Source organism: Phytophthora cinnamomi (assembly GCF_018691715.1).
Source record: "Phytophthora cinnamomi strain GKB4 chromosome Unknown Contig29, whole genome shotgun sequence".
NCBI lineage: Eukaryota > Oomycota > Peronosporomycetes > Peronosporales > Peronosporaceae > Phytophthora > Phytophthora cinnamomi.
Genome location: NW_027150962.1, coordinates 889,787 through 909,280, shown reverse-complemented (window position 1 = coordinate 909,280; position 19,494 = coordinate 889,787). Strand labels below are relative to the sequence as shown.

The 19,494-nt window shown below is 49.9% G+C and overlaps 6 protein-coding genes across 6 annotated transcripts; 1 reads left to right on the top strand and 5 right to left on the bottom strand.

The window, feature by feature from the left end:
• Positions 1 to 840: 840 nt before the first annotated feature.
• On the bottom strand, positions 841 to 3,026 carry IUM83_10100 (uncharacterized protein; the record flags this gene model as incomplete). Its single annotated transcript, XM_067934586.1, has 4 exons — positions 841 to 916; positions 992 to 1,096; positions 1,595 to 1,735; positions 1,810 to 3,026. The coding sequence occupies 4 exons, from the start codon at positions 3,024 to 3,026 to the stop codon at positions 841 to 843; spliced, it is 1,539 nt and encodes a 512-aa protein (XP_067793335.1).
• A 132-nt stretch (positions 3,027 to 3,158) lies between these two features.
• On the bottom strand, positions 3,159 to 6,815 carry IUM83_10099 (uncharacterized protein; the record flags this gene model as incomplete). The annotated part of the gene is made up of 6 exons (XM_067934585.1): positions 3,159 to 3,299; positions 3,378 to 3,540; positions 3,606 to 3,998; positions 4,083 to 5,207; positions 5,275 to 5,661; positions 5,746 to 6,815. The coding sequence occupies 6 exons, from the start codon at positions 6,813 to 6,815 to the stop codon at positions 3,159 to 3,161; spliced, it is 3,279 nt and encodes a 1,092-aa protein (XP_067793227.1).
• A 150-nt stretch (positions 6,816 to 6,965) lies between these two features.
• Positions 6,966 to 9,514, bottom strand: IUM83_10098 (uncharacterized protein; the record flags this gene model as incomplete). Its single annotated transcript, XM_067934584.1, has 4 exons — positions 6,966 to 6,993; positions 7,812 to 7,916; positions 7,988 to 8,374; positions 8,454 to 9,514. The coding sequence occupies 4 exons, from the start codon at positions 9,512 to 9,514 to the stop codon at positions 6,966 to 6,968; spliced, it is 1,581 nt and encodes a 526-aa protein (XP_067793233.1).
• Positions 9,515 to 13,593: 4,079 nt separating this feature from the next.
• IUM83_10097 (uncharacterized protein) lies at positions 13,594 to 16,256 on the bottom strand (the record flags this gene model as incomplete). The annotated part of the gene is made up of 8 exons (XM_067934583.1): positions 13,594 to 13,900; positions 13,979 to 14,007; positions 14,353 to 14,416; positions 14,492 to 14,672; positions 14,850 to 15,010; positions 15,108 to 15,216; positions 15,832 to 15,904; positions 15,975 to 16,256. The coding sequence occupies 8 exons, from the start codon at positions 16,254 to 16,256 to the stop codon at positions 13,594 to 13,596; spliced, it is 1,206 nt and encodes a 401-aa protein (XP_067793438.1).
• Positions 16,257 to 16,400: 144 nt separating this feature from the next.
• IUM83_10096 (uncharacterized protein) lies at positions 16,401 to 18,073 on the bottom strand (the record flags this gene model as incomplete). The annotated part of the gene is made up of 4 exons (XM_067934582.1): positions 16,401 to 16,695; positions 16,761 to 17,132; positions 17,198 to 17,697; positions 17,762 to 18,073. The coding sequence occupies 4 exons, from the start codon at positions 18,071 to 18,073 to the stop codon at positions 16,401 to 16,403; spliced, it is 1,479 nt and encodes a 492-aa protein (XP_067793237.1).
• Positions 18,074 to 18,716: 643 nt separating this feature from the next.
• Positions 18,717 to 18,962, top strand: IUM83_10095 (uncharacterized protein; the record flags this gene model as incomplete). Its single annotated transcript, XM_067934581.1, has 1 exon — positions 18,717 to 18,962. The coding sequence occupies one exon, from the start codon at positions 18,717 to 18,719 to the stop codon at positions 18,960 to 18,962; it is 246 nt and encodes an 81-aa protein (XP_067793242.1).
• Positions 18,963 to 19,494: the final 532 nt, after the last annotated feature.

Genomic DNA, 19,494 nt, shown 5'->3' with positions numbered 1-19,494 from the left:
AATTTTCGTCGGACCAAACGACGCGGACACTTTGGTTGCTCGCGGAACTGGTTTCCTCAACATCTTCCTGCCACGTGAAGACATTTTCAACTTCAGCACGTTTGCACCGGAGGAGGCGTACGGAACAATGCAGCACGACCTCGTCCAGTTTGCACTCGAGAACCAAGGCCTCCAGTACGAGTACTCCTACTTCAACCTCCAGCGCTCGCCTCAATTCAGCAGCTGGGCTTCGTCCAACGTCTTCCTCCCTGTCGTCAACAACGTCAACCCATGTCTACCAGGCAATAATCAGTGCATCTTTGATCAGCGTCGCCGCAAGGCCAACTTTCTCAAGGTCGAATCTGCTTACTTCTTCTCGTCCCCCCAGGACGGAGTCATTACCCCATGGCAGTCTTCGCACTTCGGTCGGTACTCGGAGGTGCAATCAGTTGATGAGATCGAGGCGAACTTCAAAAATCTTTCTATCATCGACATGAAGAACACGCTCGAATACTCGTCGGACACGTTTGGCCTACGCACGCTAGACGAACGCGGCGGTCTCTTCTTGCCCACTGTCGACAACATCACTCACATCTGTTGGGTACGCGACGATGGCGAGGTCTGCTCCTGGAAGAGTGCGTTCGACCACATATACCCGGTGCTCCACTAAGGCGTTACAGAGAGCCCTAAACGCATCCCGCTCCTGCTTTCCAAATCGTTTTAGGTCGGATCGAAGCTGCCCTGTACGGTCGAATCGAGAATGCGCGAATACTCTGGTCTTACTCGAAGTAAAAAGGTTGCATGTTGTCTGCCTTGTACTGGTTCTCCAAGATTTTCATATGTTATTCTCACCTTGCCGGGTTAACTACATCCTTCCGGGTACACAAATCGTGGACGATAGTCGGGTGAAAACAACCCCAACAACGCATTCGTTGCCCTGCAAGGTCCACCATACATGCATATCGTTAGTTGCCAAATGCATTTGCTTTGAGAACAAAACCAAAACACTTACCCCCTCGAGACCTTTGCGTAGTCGACCCGAACATACATAACTTGACGCATAACTACCAGTAGTTTTTCGAGATGAAGACATCCCTCCAGGTTGAGTGTAGCACCGCTATCACAGAGTTCCACAAGCGTATTTAAACATTTGTTCAACTGTTTAAGTCGAGCAAGCGATAGCAGTGACTGTTTTTTTGTCATTGCCACCGCGTTAAAAACCCATCTGAGCCTGTCAATGAGCTCATCGAACGCTTCTTTTTTCTTCTCAGGGTCGCTCTCATGACGTATTTCCTTTACATAACTTGTTACATACTCGAAGTCCTTTTTCACACGACTTCTATCCTCGAAACCCGGCTCAAGATCATTACACCTGATCAGCATATCCGTCATATCTCCCGCTAAATCAGACGTCCAGAAGAAAGTTGACCGCGACATTTTGCTGCACGCAAGACAAATGGCGGCATAGCGGTCATTCCACGAATCGTCCACCCCAAAAGTGCATATTCGTTCCATGTGGGCGACTGCTTTTCCAAGAATTGGCTCGTCAGGTGGACTCCAGCGCTCATATCGACCTTCAAGTAGTTCACTGACCAAACTCATTCGCTGGTCAAACCATTTGGCAGAGAGACCATCCAACGGTGACCACTCGTCGACTTCGTTCAGCAGTTTATCGAGCTTCACTCGGAAATCGATCACTACGTCAGATGGTACTTCATGCTCCTTCACGAGACATTTGTAAAGTTGAAGGCAGCTCCTGTAGCAGATACATCACGCGTATAGTTAACCATCAAGCACCACTCGTACGTTGCATGCAAGATTGTATCGTACCGGTGGAGGCCTTTAGTCTTCACCGGATGCAAGTCGTGAATTTTCTGCAACACTTTGTGCATCTTCCATGCCGCACATACCCCGTCGCGACTCAACCCATGCTCAAGATTCTCCACAGCGACCGACATGAGCAACCGCATATCTTCCAGGTGACACTCTGCTTCAACAGGATCTTGCGCATGTGCTTCCACTAGCATTGCCCCAGCCGCTGCAGTTGCGGAGAAAAAGGCTGTGATCAACGAGTCTATCCCCGTCGTGTCAGGGCGCTCCTCCACAGCGATGGCAGCTTTTAATGCTGAGCCTACAGCATCCCCAACATCTCCACTTTGGGTCATCTCCGCTCGTTTCCGCAGTCGAAGAACCACGTCGCGCTCCGTTCGCTTGGGAGGTGGCATTGCGATACGCTGAGACGCCTTCCTCTTCCTCGTATGCTTCCGCTTTGGGGGCACTCGGACGTCATCTTCCTGCTCCTCTTCCACCGCAGCCGTCGGCAGCTCCACCGCCGCATCAGACAACGGCGACAGCTCCACCTCAGCACTCTCACTGCTTTTCTCCTCCAGTCTCTGCACCTCCTCCAGCTCAACCACCGCAACCTGCTCCGTAGATTTTTCCTCCACCACCTCCTTCTTCACTGCAGCTGCAGCCTCACCCGTCGTCCGCCTCTCCTCCTCTTTAACCACTGCATCGTCTTCTTTCTCGTCGTCCGACAGCGACAAGTCGATCACCCCAGCAGCCTTGGCTTCAACTCGACTCTCATTGAGACCTGTACCCATTTCTTCAACTCTACCCATTTCTCCAACTCTACCCATTTCTCTCCCGACCGTCTCCTTGGCCGCCTTCTTCCTCTGCTTGTGCTCTGTAGCCACCACCTTGGGCTCTGCCTTGACCTGCACCTGCTGCTCGGCCGACGTCGACGCCGACGCGTCACCTGCGCCCGCGCTGCCCATTTCCGCGCTGATTTCGCGGACGATTGTACCCATTTCGTTGCACGCGGCCACGAGCTGCGCCAGCGCGTGGGCGACGGCGGCCGACTCGTCCACGAACACCAGCGGCGCCCGGTACATCTCGCGCGAGGCGCGCACGACGCTCAGCGCGCGCCTCAGCGCGTCCAGTGGCGGCTGCAGCTGCGTCTCCGCGTGCTGAAGCTCGTCCTGCACCGCCTTGAGGCACTTGGAGCGCAGCTCGGCGGCGCTGAAGTGCGACAGGATCACCTCCATTGGCCACGCTAATGACGAGAATGGGACACCTAAACGACACCCATTTAGAAAATGGGTGCATGAACGAATGGGTAAGTATATATTTTTGAGGTTGTACCATTTCTTTCTCCATTTTATAATTGCGCGGCTGGTTTACTTTGTCGGGGCTTTCACTACCGCTGGCGGGTCCTCAACCTCCCACTTCAGAGCATGAGCAAAGCATTCTTCGAAGCTTTTCCTCGACTTGAGATCACTTCCAGCGTGAATTTGAGCTCGCACCAAGATATCTTTCAGCTGATGGACACATTTGCGCATAGTGGTGTCTCGAGACGGATTCCATCCCAACGAAACGTCCATCATTAAGATTCTAACCGCTTTCGTCAGTTGATAGGCTTCTTTGGGAAGTATACGCTTTCCACTGTATTGCTTCACGTCACAGAAAACTTTCGCAGCTCGGTTGTGAAGCCTGGCCAATTGACCGCGGATCCTAGCGTTCGACGGGTCTGAAATCCCTTCCGAAACGTTCTTCAACACCCTGATAATTGACACCAGTTAGACAACGCCAAAAAGCTATATACATATTCACAACAGCACACGTACAATGCAATGTGATCTCGCGCGGATATTTTCGGTATCCGATTCAAAAACCCTCGAAACGCGTCCACGACCATACGATGTGCCAGTAACCGGACAGGGTCACGAAAGTCCTCATTCAGCCATCGAGACGTTTTCACGATAACATTCATCATTCGATCTCGTAAATGTCGGCTTACAAGGGCAGTAGTCTCTGTTTCTTTCTTGAATGCAACAAGCACACGAAGCAACGTCTCGATTCGCCCTTCATGGGCCACAGTGGGAGTAACCCCTATTGCCTCGGAAAACGATTTTCTCTTCTTCGCATCTTGGACTGAGGAGGCAATGACTGCCTTATTTTTTTCAGGCATCAAGCTGCCGTCTAGATCTTCAACCATCAAGGTTAAGGCCTCTTTCAGGCTACACAAGTAAAACATACGCGGGAGGTTAGCCACTGCAATAGACACTACGGTACAACAGCTTCTTCTAGAATACTATACCAACCTCTCCAGCTCAAATGTTTGCCTTGACAGTGGAAGCCGATCCACATACGACTCCATCACAGCAGCGTACTCGCGATACAAGCTAACATACTGAACGTCATAACCCCGCTGGCTATCTCCCCAACTAACAAGTATCTTCAAACAGCTTGCCACATCGGAGTGCTGCACACCACCAACGTCCTCTTCCACTGACTCTTTCAACACAGCCAGCAGCTCTGGGATAATGAACGACCGATCCAGCGAAGAAAAATAGTTCAACACTTCGAGAATGGCCTTCAAGTATGTGGCCGTTTTCTTCAATGCCTTCGTTGTGGTAGTCGCTTCTGCTTCAGATCTCTGGGTATCACGCGCACTACTTTGTGCTGTCTTTGTTTCGGACAGCGCAGTAATCCCTGCCTGGGTCGTCAGCGTCTTCCACGCTGCTTCACCGCCTTCCACCTCATCATCACTTTCTCCGCTCTCATCCTCGACGCCGGCACTATCCGACTCGGACGATGACCTCGACTCAGAGTCGGACACTGCTGCCAGTTCTCGTTTAGTCACTGAATTCGAACCCAAGTCTTCGCTCGTGGCCATTTGTGCGCTGCTCTTCATCTCACCCACTTCGCTCGATCTCTCGCAACTCGAGCCAGCATCAGCATTGGCCTTCAACCTCCTGGCCTTCTTGGCTGCCCCACTGCAGCCACTTCCCTCTCCACCATTATTACGCACTATAGTGACGGCACTCGACGTCGTCGTTGCATCCTCGTCCACATGCTTCCGCATCCTCTCCACAGTTACTACCGCCGGCGGGTCCTCAACCTTCCATTTCACAGCTTCTGCAAAGCACGTTTCGAAGTTTCTCCTTGACTTTAGGTCACTGCCTGCTTGAACTTGGGCTTGTACCAAGATATTCTTCAGCGTCTGGACACATTTGCGCATCCTCATATCCCGAGACGGATTCCATCCCACCGTCACATCCGTCATCAGAATTCTAACCGCTTCCGTCAGCTGATGCGCTTGGGTAGGGGATATATGCTTCCGCTCGTATTTCTCTACATTCCTGAGAACTTGCGCAGCTCGGTTACAAGCCTTGGACTTACTGCTCGCCGGGTTAGAAATTCCTGTCGACATGCGCTTCAACAGCCTACAAGTGGGAGCAAATCAAAACAGTTAGGAAAAAGTGATATACGAACTAGCAATAACGCACGTACCTTGCAACATGACGTCTTGTCGATGCTTTCGGTATCCGATTCAAAATCGCTCGAAATGCGTTCACGACCATACGATGTGCCAGCAGTTGGACAGGGTCACGAAAGTCCTCACTTAGCCATCGAGATGTTATGCCGATAATCTTAATCATTCGATCTCTAAAAGAATTGTTGACACCGGCAACAGTTTCCTTTTTGAATGCAACAAGCAAACGAAGCAGTCTCTCGATTCGCCTTTCATGAGGCACAGTGTCAGCACCCTCTATCGAACCCAAAAAATGACTTCTGTTCCTTGCATCGCGGGCTGCGGCCGCAATGCCCGCCTCCTTTGTTTCAGGTATCGAGCAGCCATCAAGCTCTTCAATCGTTGAAGATAAATTCTCCTTTAGGCTACACAAACAAACCATACCCTGGAGTTAAACCACTGCAATAGATGTTACGGCGCAATGCTTTGCTCAAGAGTACTAAACCAACCTCTCCAGCTCAAATGTTTGCTTTGACAATGGAAGCCGATCCACGTACGACCCCACCACAGCAGCGTACTCGCGATACAAGCCAACATGCTGAACGTGATAACCCGTACGGCCATCTCCCCAACAAAGGAATATCTCCAAGCAGCTAGCCACTTCGTTCTGCTGCTCATAGCCAACGTCGTCTTCCACCGACTCTTTCAGCATGGCTACCACCTCAGGTATAATGAACGACCGATCCAGTGAAGAAAAGTCGTTCAGCACTTCAAGGATGGTCTTCAAGTATGTAGCCGTGTTCTTAGACGGCTTCGTTTTGGCAGTCGACTTTGCCGCAGCTTTGGCCACATCTCTCTCGGTTTCTTGTGCAGCACTTGGTGTCGTCTGTGTCTCGGGCAATGACGCAGTAAGCCCCCCTTGGTTCATCAGCACCTTCCAAGCCGCTTCGCTGCCTTCCACCTCATTTCCACTCTCACCGCTCTCATCCTCGTCATTACCCCTCTCCGCCTCGGACGAAGAACGCGCCTCAATGCCCGACGTTGTTGCCAGCTCTCGCTGTGCCACGGAAGTCCAGCCCAAGTCCTCGCACGAGGCGATTTGTGCACTGCTCGTCACCTCGTCTTCTTCACCCGAGCTTTCAGCACCATCAGCCTCCAACCTCTTGGCCTTCTTGGCTGCAACACCGCGGCCGTCCCCACCTCCACCACTACTACGCAGTGAAGTGGCGACACTCGCCACCACTGCGTCCACGCGCTTCCGCTTCCTCTCCACCATTGCCACCTCCATCCCAAGTGCGAGCCTCTCCGCCTGACGCTGCAATTGCCGCTGCAGCTCTACCAGCTCATCGGCCGACGCCCTCACGCTGTCGCTACTGCAACCGCCAGCCGACGCCTCGTGGCTCTGCTGCTGCAGCTTCGACACGGCGTCGCGCACCTCCTGCAGCTTGGCGAAGGCTGCCAATACGTCGCCCAGTGACTGGGAAACAGACGCGTATTCCTCGTGCAGCACAGCGTTGTAGCTCTCGTGAAGCTGCGGCGTCGGCACGTGCGCCAGGACGCGCTCGTACAGCGCCTCCATGTGACTTGAAATATGGATATGATACTCGTGAGCCCATTTTTTACGAGAAAATGGGATGCTTCAGCATGTACCATGTGCACAATTATTCGAGAGCCCATTCTTCTGTCTGAAGTTTATTTGGTCTACACTGCGCACGCAGTTATGACATGGTCATTTGTCAGAGAACTTGAGGATTGGGCTGGTAGTGAATACCATAACGCAGTCAATAAAATATACACATTTTTGTATTGCATTACGACCTAATAAGAGGAACAATATTTTTGCATTGTCGCTTGATATTTGACACCAATAACCAATTGATTTTGTTGAAAAATTAATTAATAATTGTTTAGAACATAAAAAACACGATAAGACGTTGACAGTCAAGAAAAATAAACGAAACTCGAGCCCGGTAAATTTCCGAATAAGTATGTTTCAAACTATCAGAACCGCTCTGACCGGAATCAACAGTTTTCTTCGCACCTCCAACCCCGGCTGCAACGAATAGTGTGCCCATGTTGACATGATGCTCATCCAGTTCTGCTACATGTACAAGCCTCTGGAAGACCACGCTATTATCTTTAGGAGGGCGGCATTCATCTCCAACAAGACCAGGACGGCACCCAAGCGTTTGGGCCATAACTGCAGTTGTCATCTGCTACCGCCGATGCAGGCTGGCATTGAGATACAAGCTGTATCGTCCTGCAAAGGAAGAAATACATCTATGTAGTACTTTATGCACAATGTGCACAACTGGTTTCAGTGGAAATACTCTTATTACTCTATTGCATCATCATATTCCACTTTGCAATTGATCTTAAGCGTGTGTTGAAGCTTCTCTTGGTACGCTCGTCATTCGGTGTTTGGGCTTGTACAATACGTTGCAGTTCCAAGACACATTTGTGCATGGTAGCGTCCCGATATGGATTCCATCCAATCGTCACATCCTTCATTAGGACCCTAATAGCTTTCATCAGTGTATTCGCTTCGACAGGCAATATAGGTTTCCCCTCATACTGCTTCACTTTTTCAAAAACTTGCGTGGCGCGGTTACGAATTTCGACCAAGCGATTTCGCGCCGTTGGCGAGTCTGAAATCCCTTCCGACATGTTCCGCAATAGTCTACAAGGCAGAAGCATACGCGATCAGTTGAGCCATTGTCAACCGAGATAATACTGCAACCCGATACGTACTCAACAAGGCGAACTCTTGACGCTTCGCCCGGTAATCGCTCGGAAAACTCTCGTAGTGTGTTCACGATCATGCGATACAACAGTAAGTTGAGGGGCTCCTGGAGGTCCTCACTTAGCCAACGAGCCAATTTTTCGACCACCTTGATCATTCGCTTTCCGAATGAATCGTCTACGTCGTCAGCCGTTTCCTTTTTGAATGCAAGAAGGAAATAGAATAGTCGCTTGGTTCGCTTAATACCGACCATAGTATCCGGACGTCCAATCAATCGCGAAAATGGTTGCGTCCTCTTGTTTTCTTGGATTGCAGCCGCACGGACCGCCATTTTACTGTCGGGTATTAGGAGGCCATCAAGACTTTCGATCATAGAAAGAAGGGCCTCCTTCAGCCTAAAAAGAAGAAAAACACGCCTCAGTTAATGGACAGCAGCCAAGAACTATGACAGAGTTTCGTTTCGAGAAAACCAACCTCTTCAGCTCTGCCTTTTGTTTCGAACTTGGGAGCCGTTCCACGTAGGATTCCACCACAGATGCATATTCGCGGTACAAGGCAGCATGCTGGGCGTGATATTCCCAATCGCGAGTGTTCCAGCCAACTAAAATCTTCAAACTGTTAGTCACTTCAGACTGTTGCGTTCGACCAACGTCCTCTTCCACCGACTCTTTTAACATAGTCAGCAGCTCTGGCATAACGAACGACCGATTCAGATTACCCAACTGGTTTGCCATGCTCACGATGGTCGTCATATGCGTAGCCATATCTTTGACTGATTTCGTAGTGGTGGATGTGTCTGCTTCCGGCTTCTCCGCTTCAAGTGCATGGCACGGGTCCGTCTTTACCTCGGACGATGAAGCACTGTTCATCAACGCCCTCCACGCAGCTTCACTTCCCTCCACATCCTCGTCATCCTCTTTACTCCCATCCTTTTCTTCCCCGCCCTCCGACTCGGAGGAAGAACTCGCCTTAGAGCTGGGAGCGGCGGCTGCCGCTCGCTTCAGCACAGTTGAACCACCTCCTTCCTTCTTCGCCGCCTCCAGGGCGTTTCTCTTCCTTTCTTCCTCTTCCCCATATCTGTCAGAACTCGACTCCGCGTCTGCCTCCAAGCGCTTGACCCTCTTGGCTGCTGCATTGTAGCTCGTCCTCCAACGCTCATCCCCAGCGGCCCTCGGCGCCTTCATCTTCGCCACCGCCGCCTCCTCCACTCGCTTCCGCTTCCTCTCCACCATTGCCACCTCCATCCCAAGTGCGAGTCTCTCCGCCTGACGCTGCAATTGCCGCTGCAGCTCTACCAGCTCATCGGCCGACGCCCTCACGCTGTCGCTACTGCAACCGCCAGCCGACGCCTCGTGGCTCTGCTGCTGCAGCTTCGACACGGCGTCGCGCACCTCCTGCAGCTTGGCGAAGGCTGCCAATACGTCGCCCAGTGACTGGGAAACAGACGCGTATTCCTCGTGCAGCACAGCGTTGTAGCTCTCGTGAAGCTGCGGCGTCGGCACGTGCGCCAGGACGCGCTTGTACAGCGCCTCCATCGTCAGGCGAGTGGTGGCAATTGAACTGGAAGTTGGATACGATAGGAATGTGCCTATTTTACGAGAAAATGGGATGCTTCAGCGTGTACCGCATGTGCACAATTAATTGAAGGTTCTTTTTTCTGCTTCGAACCCATAGCTTGTCACTAATAAGATACGTGTGCCAAGAATATAGTAACTTAGTACTGTACACTATAGAGTCTGCGTTGTTTGGAAGCGTGCATACTAGCATTGTCCACTATCATATTGCCCACTATCATAAAATTGGTGAAGAAGCACGATACCGCCGGCGACCAAGCAGAACATCGTGTACTTAGAAGTAGAGTATCATATTCTTGTAGCAATATTCTTTCTTTCGAACGCTATTTTCTTCTATTGACTGGGGTTGGGCACTGTGGAGGAGGTGGTGGTTGGCGTCTCGGTTGCAATTGCAGCGAGACACTGGCGACGCCCAAGACGCTGGAGAGAGTCGAAGTGGAGTGGTGGAAGATCGCTGGCCGGACTACGCTAGCCGCTCGCCCACTGCAAGTAGCTTGTCGCGCCCGAGGAGTTCGTTTTCCGCAGAGGATTTCAAAATGGCCTGAAGGCCAAACCGCGTAATTGATAACGCTCAATGACAACCCCGCTTTTACAGTTTCACGTATGATCGGCATGCAAGGTTGCTAGTTACTTGCTACCACTATTTAGTATGACGCGTTGCGTAAGTGGGGTGACGTCAAGATGCTGCAAGTCACTCCACGAAATGGCCGGTGGGACCGCCAGCCGTGCAGTCTCCTGTACGGAGCATTCTCCATGATCTCGTAGATGAAGGTGTTGGCGAACCGGACCCGAGTCAGCTTCATCACAATCAGCGGCAAAAGATCCTGGACACCAATGAGGCACTTGCCCTTAACAACGAGAAAGCCGTTGCCGTAGACGGCATTGATCGTTGCTGTAAGCTGGTTCTCTCTCACCATGTAATTGTCGTAGCCCGAGATCACTCCGTAGCGCTTGCTAAGCGCTGCACCTGTCGCTGTCTCAAACGAAGTGAGGTCGATCTGTTGCAACCTTTCGTGTATTCACTTGAATGTCAGCGGGAGATGCTCTTGTCTCCACTCAGCAGGGTTTTCACGTACCGAACTGCTATTCGAAGCGTGACGTACACCGCAATGGGCTGAAGATCGCCGCCACAGTTGAAGAAACAACGGCCCTTCTGGTTTCTTCTACTGCATAAGCCGTCATGAGTTCCATTGGCGATCATCCTGCCAAACCTGGACTCACACTCCAGCAGGAAGGACTCTACGCTATACTGTACGTTTGTTCTTCTTTTTCAACGTACTATTCTGTATTCGATTATTAAATACTTCCTGCAAAATCTAGAGCCTCCCCGGCATTAATTACGTTGCAAACAATCATTATAAGAATCGTGGAGGTGGGGAACAGGTCGAAAGTACTCTGATCAGTGTTTTGGTTCCAATCGAAAATGTGTTCATTTTATATGGACCGGGCAGGCGACAGCTTGAACGACACTACTAAGGCATTGAGTTCTGGCTTCGTACTCACTTTTCGATGACGCAGGAGCCAATCATGAATCCAACGGGTCTTGTATGCGGTGGTGGTAGTTGCCTTTGCCTTCGGGTTTCCACAAATTTTTATTTCCAGGCAGCAACTTTGTCAGGTACCACAAAATGGCATTCTTCAGGGATGTCTTTCGCTTAAGTGACATGAACTTGGATAACTGTGTAGTTGCTCCAGCGTCAAGTCCACGATCTTCTCCCGCCACCAGAATGGGCTCGTTCTTTAATGCTCCATTGTCGTCCTTGTCAGAAATCCTTTTCAGATGCCTACCGCTACCACCACGAGTATACGTTCCCTCGAACATGTCGTTGGTGTTGGTCGTTTTCTCGGTTCGAATGTCGGCAGCAGCTGTGACAGCAGGGGTAATCGCGATGACGATGGTTGCCAGGATATAGCCTATGCGCATTGTATTAATACGGGTCGTGGTCGGTGTTCACTTGAAAGCCAATCGTAAACTGATAAGGTGAATTAACGTTGGTGGGTTGTCTCGTGAAAGGAATCACTCCACGAGTAGCCGGAGATGATAAGCTTTGCGATGGGGCCCCACACTCCTATCGTCAAGATGTCTTACGTATATCAGAAGTTCAAACAGCAGGATTCACCTTATCATTATACTTCGAAGTATCAAACATGGAGTATCATCGTTACATTCTGATGTGCCAGCTGATTTTCTCCCCTCAATATCGCAACGATTGGGCCTACATAGACCTGGAGTCCTAGTCCTGGGTGTCCAGCATTTGAAATTTGTTTTTGACAGAGTCGTTTACGGGTCAGATTATGTCGTTTGTGTTTACGGGGTCTTGTCTTAGTCATAAAAGTTTTATGACTTATCCATTCAGATTTGTAATGTTCATGACTGAAACCAAATCTTAATTCCGACCAAAAACGACAGTCACGCACCCAGAGCAGTAGACTCCATCGACCGATGCAAATTTCATCCCTTTGAAATACACGTAATTACCGTAGTCGGAGATGAGTGGCATCTGTTGCGAGATTATACCTCCCAAAGTCATCACAGCTTTCTCGTTCCCTGATTGGTCTGTGATATTTGGTGAAATAGCAGATATGATAAATCTTGCGTGTAATTGCGATGAAAGAGACCACCACCAGCAAAGTGCCATGGGAAAGAAGGATGCAGCCAGGAATATTTGGTTCTCCGTTGGGATTTCAAATGATGTAGGGGAGACAAACCTGCGTAATATTCGAGACGTTTGCGATGCCATTGCTATATTGAGTTTCGAGATACACCATGATCTCGTTCACCAAAAAAGAAGTGGATGCAATGCACCCAAGCCCACGCACCGATTGCCGCGGCGTCGCCTATCCCTCCCAGCTCGTTAGCGCATTCTTGGCGTCCAGTCCCTCTAGCTGAGTACATTGTGCGGATGTTCGTATACTGTCGCTGTTGTAGAACTCACGCTTCCTCGTTGTGATAAGAGTTTTCAGGGTTGTGATGACCCTGTACCTCGCGTTCTCGAACGGAGAGGGACACCGTGACCAGATACAATTCAGTTGAGTCGCTTTTCGCTCTGATCAGGTTGTAAACTCGGACTTCTGACGGGTCTCCGTCTTTCAGCTGGCTGAACGTGCAGTCAACCACAAGTGAAACAAGTTCCTGATCACCAAGTTCGGAGATGTTGTACTTTGTATTCGAAACCATCCCCGAATACCCACTGCTTAAAATTACGTAGTTATGAATTTTTGGGTCGATGCGTGGCATCATGGAGCACTTGCTGAAGGAGGTTTGAGTTTCGGACTCAACGTACAAAGCGTAGTCACTAGGCGTCGTGTTACCTCCCAGTACGTCCTGCATGAGAGGACTGTCACGAATCAAACTTTCTCCCAAGTAGCCTGCAGTTAGCGACGACTGCAACGCCTGTAGCGTCTCCGTCGGATTGCTTGCACCGCTTAAAACTGGCAAAGCCCACCAAGTTGCAGACAGCGAAATAGTGAGGTACTGAATGGCAGCAGCAACGGCTGCGAGTCGACGAATGACATTGAAAGCCTGCCCGTGCATGATTTTCCGCTTTGTCTTGAAGTGGGCGAGGACGATCTCACTCTCACGAGTTGTATGGTTGAAGCCAATGAGCTTTCACGTCCTTATCTCGGTCGGTGATTGCGGAATATGACAGTTCGTAAGCACGAGCAGAGGGGAATTTATCTACCACCAAAAGAGGCGGCACGTACATTAAGAAGAAGCCTCGCGTACACAACCAGGCGGGAAGGTGTTGGAACGTTCATGTACACGTAGTCGAGTCATCTATGTATTGATACATGCACAGCTAGCGATTCCCAATTTGTGTACTGCGAAGTAATACATAGTGATCCGTTAAGTGATTTTCTTCACAACACTGAGCTGGTAAGTGTGAAAGTGGCTACCTCTTCACCAATTACAATGGCAGACCAATCTCTGTTGGTTTTTGCGCTGTAGAACCTACAGAATGGGGACCCTTTCACTAAATGAACAACACCATGCAGTGATCTTCATATCATGGCATCCTTGCTCGGATGAAATCGTGAAATTAGGGCTTGCTTGGATCAACGGCTGCGGCCATTATCGAGTTCCAAGCTGCTTCGCTTCCACCGATTGCCTCCTTTTCATCTTCATAATCCGACTCCGACTCCGAATCAGACTGGAAACTAGAGTCCGAGTCGGATGTCACAACGTGCGCCGCCTCACAATTGTTCGACATCGCTTCACTTGTTTGCGTAGCCAACTCCTTTCTTGCTTCACTTTCTTCAATTGAATTTCGTTCTTTGGAACCCTGCACTTCCATGCAGCTCAGATCCATTGAGTTTAGTAATGTCTCCGACATTCCGATCAATAGTCTGATAGTGACAGGCAAACATTAGCATTTCGTTAGTATGCAGAAGTCTTTTGAACTCCATGACAAATTATATGCATACCTGTCTAGTTCAGCTGTCTGGGTTTCGCGCTGCAGACGAGTAGAATAAGCACTCAAGGCCTTGAACAATGATCCATAAGATTGTGCGACTTCTGGTCGACTTGGGTCTCGGTGAATCCATTGCACAACCTGTCCTAATGCTTGCGTTGCCTTTACCAAATGTCGACCCTCACTGTCACCGGATATCGACATTTTGAAAGCCGCAACCACCTCCACGATATGCTGGGATCTCGTTTCAAACGATGCGGTCGACAAGTCCCCCACAAGCCTCGAAAAATGTGGCTGACCTCCTTGGTCGACATCTGGTCTTCTACAAGTATATGATACAGAGCTGGAAAGGGATTTTCCTACGCTTAGAGGACGGGGAAGCCTTACGTTAACGGCAGGTAATTGGTTCGACGAAGAGTGACCAATAGCACGGGAAAATTTATCGGCAACCCTATAGTTGCACAGAGACAAACACATATTCACATGCTTAGAGGAACCTCTCCAGCGCAACTGGCTGTGCACGCACCTCTGCAGTGGTTCCGTTTGTTGGTATTGCTTCGCGTAGGATATCAGCGTATCGGCACACCGATGATAAATTTTCTGGCCTCTAAAAGCTAATCCGTCGGTGATCCATTCCGTAATTTGACCAAATGAATTGATAATTTGCCACTTCTGCTGGCCAGAACCATTGTCGTCCAACATTGCCTCTATCAGCGCAAAAAGAAGTGATGGCATATAGGAAGTCCTGCGCTGCAGAGGCTCTAGTTTCGTCTGTTCAACGAGGCGTCTGTAGTAGCTTGGGGGTTTCCCTGATTGGTGTCGAGGTTTTGATAATAAGCCTTTAGACGAGGTTTCCGCAGATGCACAATTCACATCGTCCGTACTGGGTACAAAATTTTCACCAGGGCTGCCGCCATCACCACCGGTCTTCCTTTGATTTCGTTCAGCAGCGTCATCAAAGGCAATTATTTCTGACTTTCTAGAGATTGAGCGAGGGAGTGCCTTATCCAGTTCCTTTACTGCACGAGAAAGTTTGTTGTGTAATCTAATGAAAGTTATGTAACAAACAGCGACAAGTACAATGTTAGTAAAATCTACTGCAAGAGCGCGATAAAAGTAAACGCTGTATCTCCACCACGCACCCTTTAAATCTGGCCTTCGACATTACATCCTGGGCATCGCGCTCAAAGATGGTCATTCTTTTCAGAAATCTATGGTATGCGTCGAGGAGACTTCGATGACAAGCGGATTCTCTGGACCATTTAACGACGCATCTCAGAATATTCACGGCATGTCCCTCTCGGAAGCTGTTTGAGCCGTGAGTTTCGAGCCTCTCACTTAGCTTAAGAAGGACTCCTCGAATTTGAGGAAGTCTTCTATCCTCTGGTAGTTTATCCACTCCTTCCACCATTTCCATGAACTTCTTGCTCGTTTTCCCTGAGGTCGAGTCAATCTTCGCGGTGTTGGTCACTTCAGCTGAGGCTGGGGATGGCTTTGCAGACTCTAGTGGTGCCGACAGATTTAACCGACGCGCTGTACCAGACTTTTCTGCTTCCACTGCCAACACACCGCGGCTAGTGAACAGCCCGCTAGTAGAACTTCCAGCACGCCCCTCTTCATCACGTGACCGCACGTTTTCTTCTGGTCCACTCCCGTCGTTATGACTGCCAACACATTCCCCGGTTTCAGATGCATTGCCTTCATCTTCCGATGCCGAACTCGACTCTGACTCTGACTCCGACTCCGACTCCGACTCCGACTCCGATTCCGACTCTGACTCTGACTCTGACTCTGACTCTGACTCTGACTCTGACTCTGACTCTGACTCTGACTCCGAGTTAGAGCCTGTAACCGAGTCGGACGCACTTTTCTCGTCGCAAAGAACTCGTGCGATCACTTGGCTGACCTGCTGTGGCCGCCTTCTCTTCTTTTGCGTCTTCTATCATAACGAACACCACCAGCCAATTAGTCCGCTTTCTAAAAGAGTCACAATAGGAGCTCAGACTCACCGCCGGTCCCACCACCTGCCCCAACTTGGTCTCCAGCTCCAATTGCAGCTTTAAGATGCTGCTCACGGTCGACAAATGGCTGGCGCTGATTTCGAGTCTGCCGTGCTGCAGTCTGCTCACTGCATCGCGTACCTCCTTGAGCTTGGCGAATGCTGTTGCCACGTCATCAACTGCATGGTGCAAAGAGGAGACGCCTTCCTGTACCACGCGGTTGTAGCTCGACGCGAGCTCGTCTACAGGTATCAGACGCACGATGCGCTCATACTGCGCGTCCAGCTCCATTCCTCTTGGGGACCAATGACACAATCACCCGTTTATGTGCAAAAACACAATTATCCAGTCCAACATTTATTTACACTTTGAAATATTGCGACTTGCTCTCAAGCTACTCTTGCCTTGCTTCAGTGCAATAACCCATTAAGGCTGTCAAATTCTCCACTTCTTCATCACAGCGGTACGTTGCTGACGAGTCGTGCGTGCCAAGCCTTTAACCTTTTGTGCTAATAGCTGGTAGCACTCGCAGACGACAGGATTCGTTCGGGGATTCCATCCCTTTTGCTGGTGGCGAATCACATCGTCCAGCGCCATGATGCAGCTATCAATGGAGGCTGTAGTTGCTTGTTGCTTCAGTTTACGTGTCAACCTTTGCAGCTTATCCGTTTTGACTTGCACGTCTTGATGAGGTGAGTTGTTAGTGACAGCTTCCAGTTTTCCCACTTCACTGTGCACACCAAAAATAATGTCAGGGCGGGTAGAATTATCAGAGTGGAATTCAGGAGGACGTACCGGTGCAGATCGATTTTCCAACCAAAATTGTCAAGTTTCTCGGCGTAGCGCTTTACTTGCACAGCTAGTTCTCGGTACGGCTTGTGCATCGCCTCATCCATAGGGTCACTTCGAGCCCATTGCCCCACCGTTTTCACTGCCTTCGCTAGCTCTCTAAACTGCACCGCGTTCTCACCACACGACATTTGATCGCTCAAAGCATTCACGACCTCTTGAGTGTGCTGGTGTCTCTTTTCCGGTGCCATCGCGTTCACTCGCCACACCAACAGCTCATAGCTCAAACGAATATCCTTGCGTTGACTTCCAGGTGTGATATGTGATTTCGCTGATGCGTGTTGCTTTTTCAGGAATGCTGTCAATGAATCATTGAGCCTAGAAAGCAGCACAGACAACACTAAGTATGTGCCTTGCATGTTAATAAAAAGCGATGGATTTACCTTTTCATGCCGACCAATCCGTCCGTCTTGGGGAGTTGCTCAATCAACTTCTCCATCGCTTCGTTAAACCTTCCATATACCGCCAAGTTACTTCCAAGTCCAGCACTAAAGTTGGCCCACAGAATCACGTATTTTAGAATGGAGACTCGGTTGGGCTCACTTTGATCTGGTACGATCTTCTCCAACTTGGCCAATACCCCAGGAACGTGTTGATTTCTCTCCAGCACTGACAATTGCGTCACCATCCGCATCACCTCCAAACAATTTGCAGGAGTCATACTGAACGCCCGTGAAGAGTTTCCAGCATCGTCTTCACTTCGTGTATCCATTTGTAACTCGCCGGCCTTACCCTTCTCCCCTTTGACACTGGAGACTTCCGTAGATTCATTCTTCTCATAAGATGTAGTTGGATCTTTAGACATATTTTCTGCTGTCTTGCGGCCAATCATCCCCCTCTTGACGACAGTCTTGTCCTCCACTCGCTTCCTCTTCTTATTCGCCTGGTTACATCATCCGCAGCCACGTTAGCGTCAAGACTTCACCAGTTCACATTACAGTACCTACGTCTGATATCTCAGAGACGGCTCTCTCCAGAGCCTTCTCCAGCTCTCGCTGCAATTCCATCGTGCTGTCCATCACTTGTAGCAGGCTTGCACTTCGCCCGCTAACTGGTCCGTTGCCGTGCTCCAACTTGTTGACAGCGTGTCGCACCTCTTCGAGCTTAGCAAAAGCCGCCGCGACGCCGTCGACCGAAGTCCTCAGCGTCGATATCTCATCGCGCAGGACGCTATTGAAACTTTCTTGTAGCTCGTCCGCAGGTACCAGCGCCAAGATGCGCTCGTACAGCGCTGTCAATTCGGGGGTGGAAGGCTCCATTGATGGTTGGCATTGCAAAGTGTACCCCAGAGGGTATAAATTGTAACCATAGGTTACGTTCCTGGGATCTAGTGCAATTCTTGCTATTCCAAGGAACTGCTTCATCTAAACCTTGATGCAACCTACCGTCACGTTCGATATACCAGAACACAAACGCAATGAAAGTATCAGATATGATATTTGCTAAAAGAATATAGTTCGGCAAATGTTGGTCAATGTGACATACACCCAACTTCCTCAGTTTTTGAAAGTCGTCGCCAGTCTTCAACTCGTTTCAAACGAGTCGTTTGGTCGATTCAAAAAAGGAGGTTCAGTCACTTTCACTGGTAAGTGTGTTGCTCTGGTGCCAATCCGCAATGCCAAAGTGAGAAGAAGAAGAAAACGGCCAGCGTATTCAATTTCCGTATGCCATGTCGTTATTCTTCTTGCTCTCGAAGATATATAGCACCTCGGATTGAAGCTTACGCCAACTTGCCACATGCCGCACATCACAGGGGTGCGCAAGTGCGAGCAAATGCGTGGTTACGCGCTCAGCTTACTTCGCAATCTACTTTTTGCTTCTTCAGGCATACGCATTCAACTCCTCTCCATGCATCAACACGGGGGATCCATTCTCGTGGCGGCAGCTACCCTCGTCGCGACCATGGATGCTACGTCAGCAACTAGTGGCGCCACACTCAGCAAGTCAAAGATGGTGAATGTTATGGCTAGCAATAATGAGAACACCGTAAACGACAACCGATTGTTGAGGAAGCACAAGGTTGTCCATGACGACAGCAACGAAAACGAGGAAGAAAGAGACTTTACGGACTCGTTAAAGGACAATGCCGTGCTGCTGATGCTGTCGTTGGCCGATCATCGGCTAACGTTAGAGGTGCCGGCGTACTAGCCGCCCTCTTTGTAAAGGGGGCGTCCCACCTGCAAAAGCGCTTCCGTCATGTGAAAAGGGCATGGATTGACGAAGTGCTACAAGCGTCGAATTTGTCACGACTGTGTTGATCGATGCTTACTCGAAATACTGATTCGCCAGCCATCTATAGGTGAAAGAAAACCAGAGCGTCAAGAGCCATAAACAACCTGCCTTCTCGAATTCAGGCGTTCGAGCATCGACTGTATCGCATGTGAACCAAACCTGTGCATAAGTAACCGCCGCACGTCTGAAGCAAAAGATACCCAAAAGATGGGAACTGTCGGTGAACTGAGGTAATGAAAGGTGCTTGAACTTTCATCGTGTTGTGGCGCACTATTCCAAAGTGCTCTACACGTAGCCGCATCATCTTGCTAGAGTCGCTGCTAGCGCCAATTTATGTGGCAAAGACTCACTTTACCTTATCAACAAGCTCTGATCCAAGGGAATTCTTGGATCAGTTTGGGTTGGTGTATCCAACGTCGCAGTGGTGGCAGGCTGCATAAATTTATGC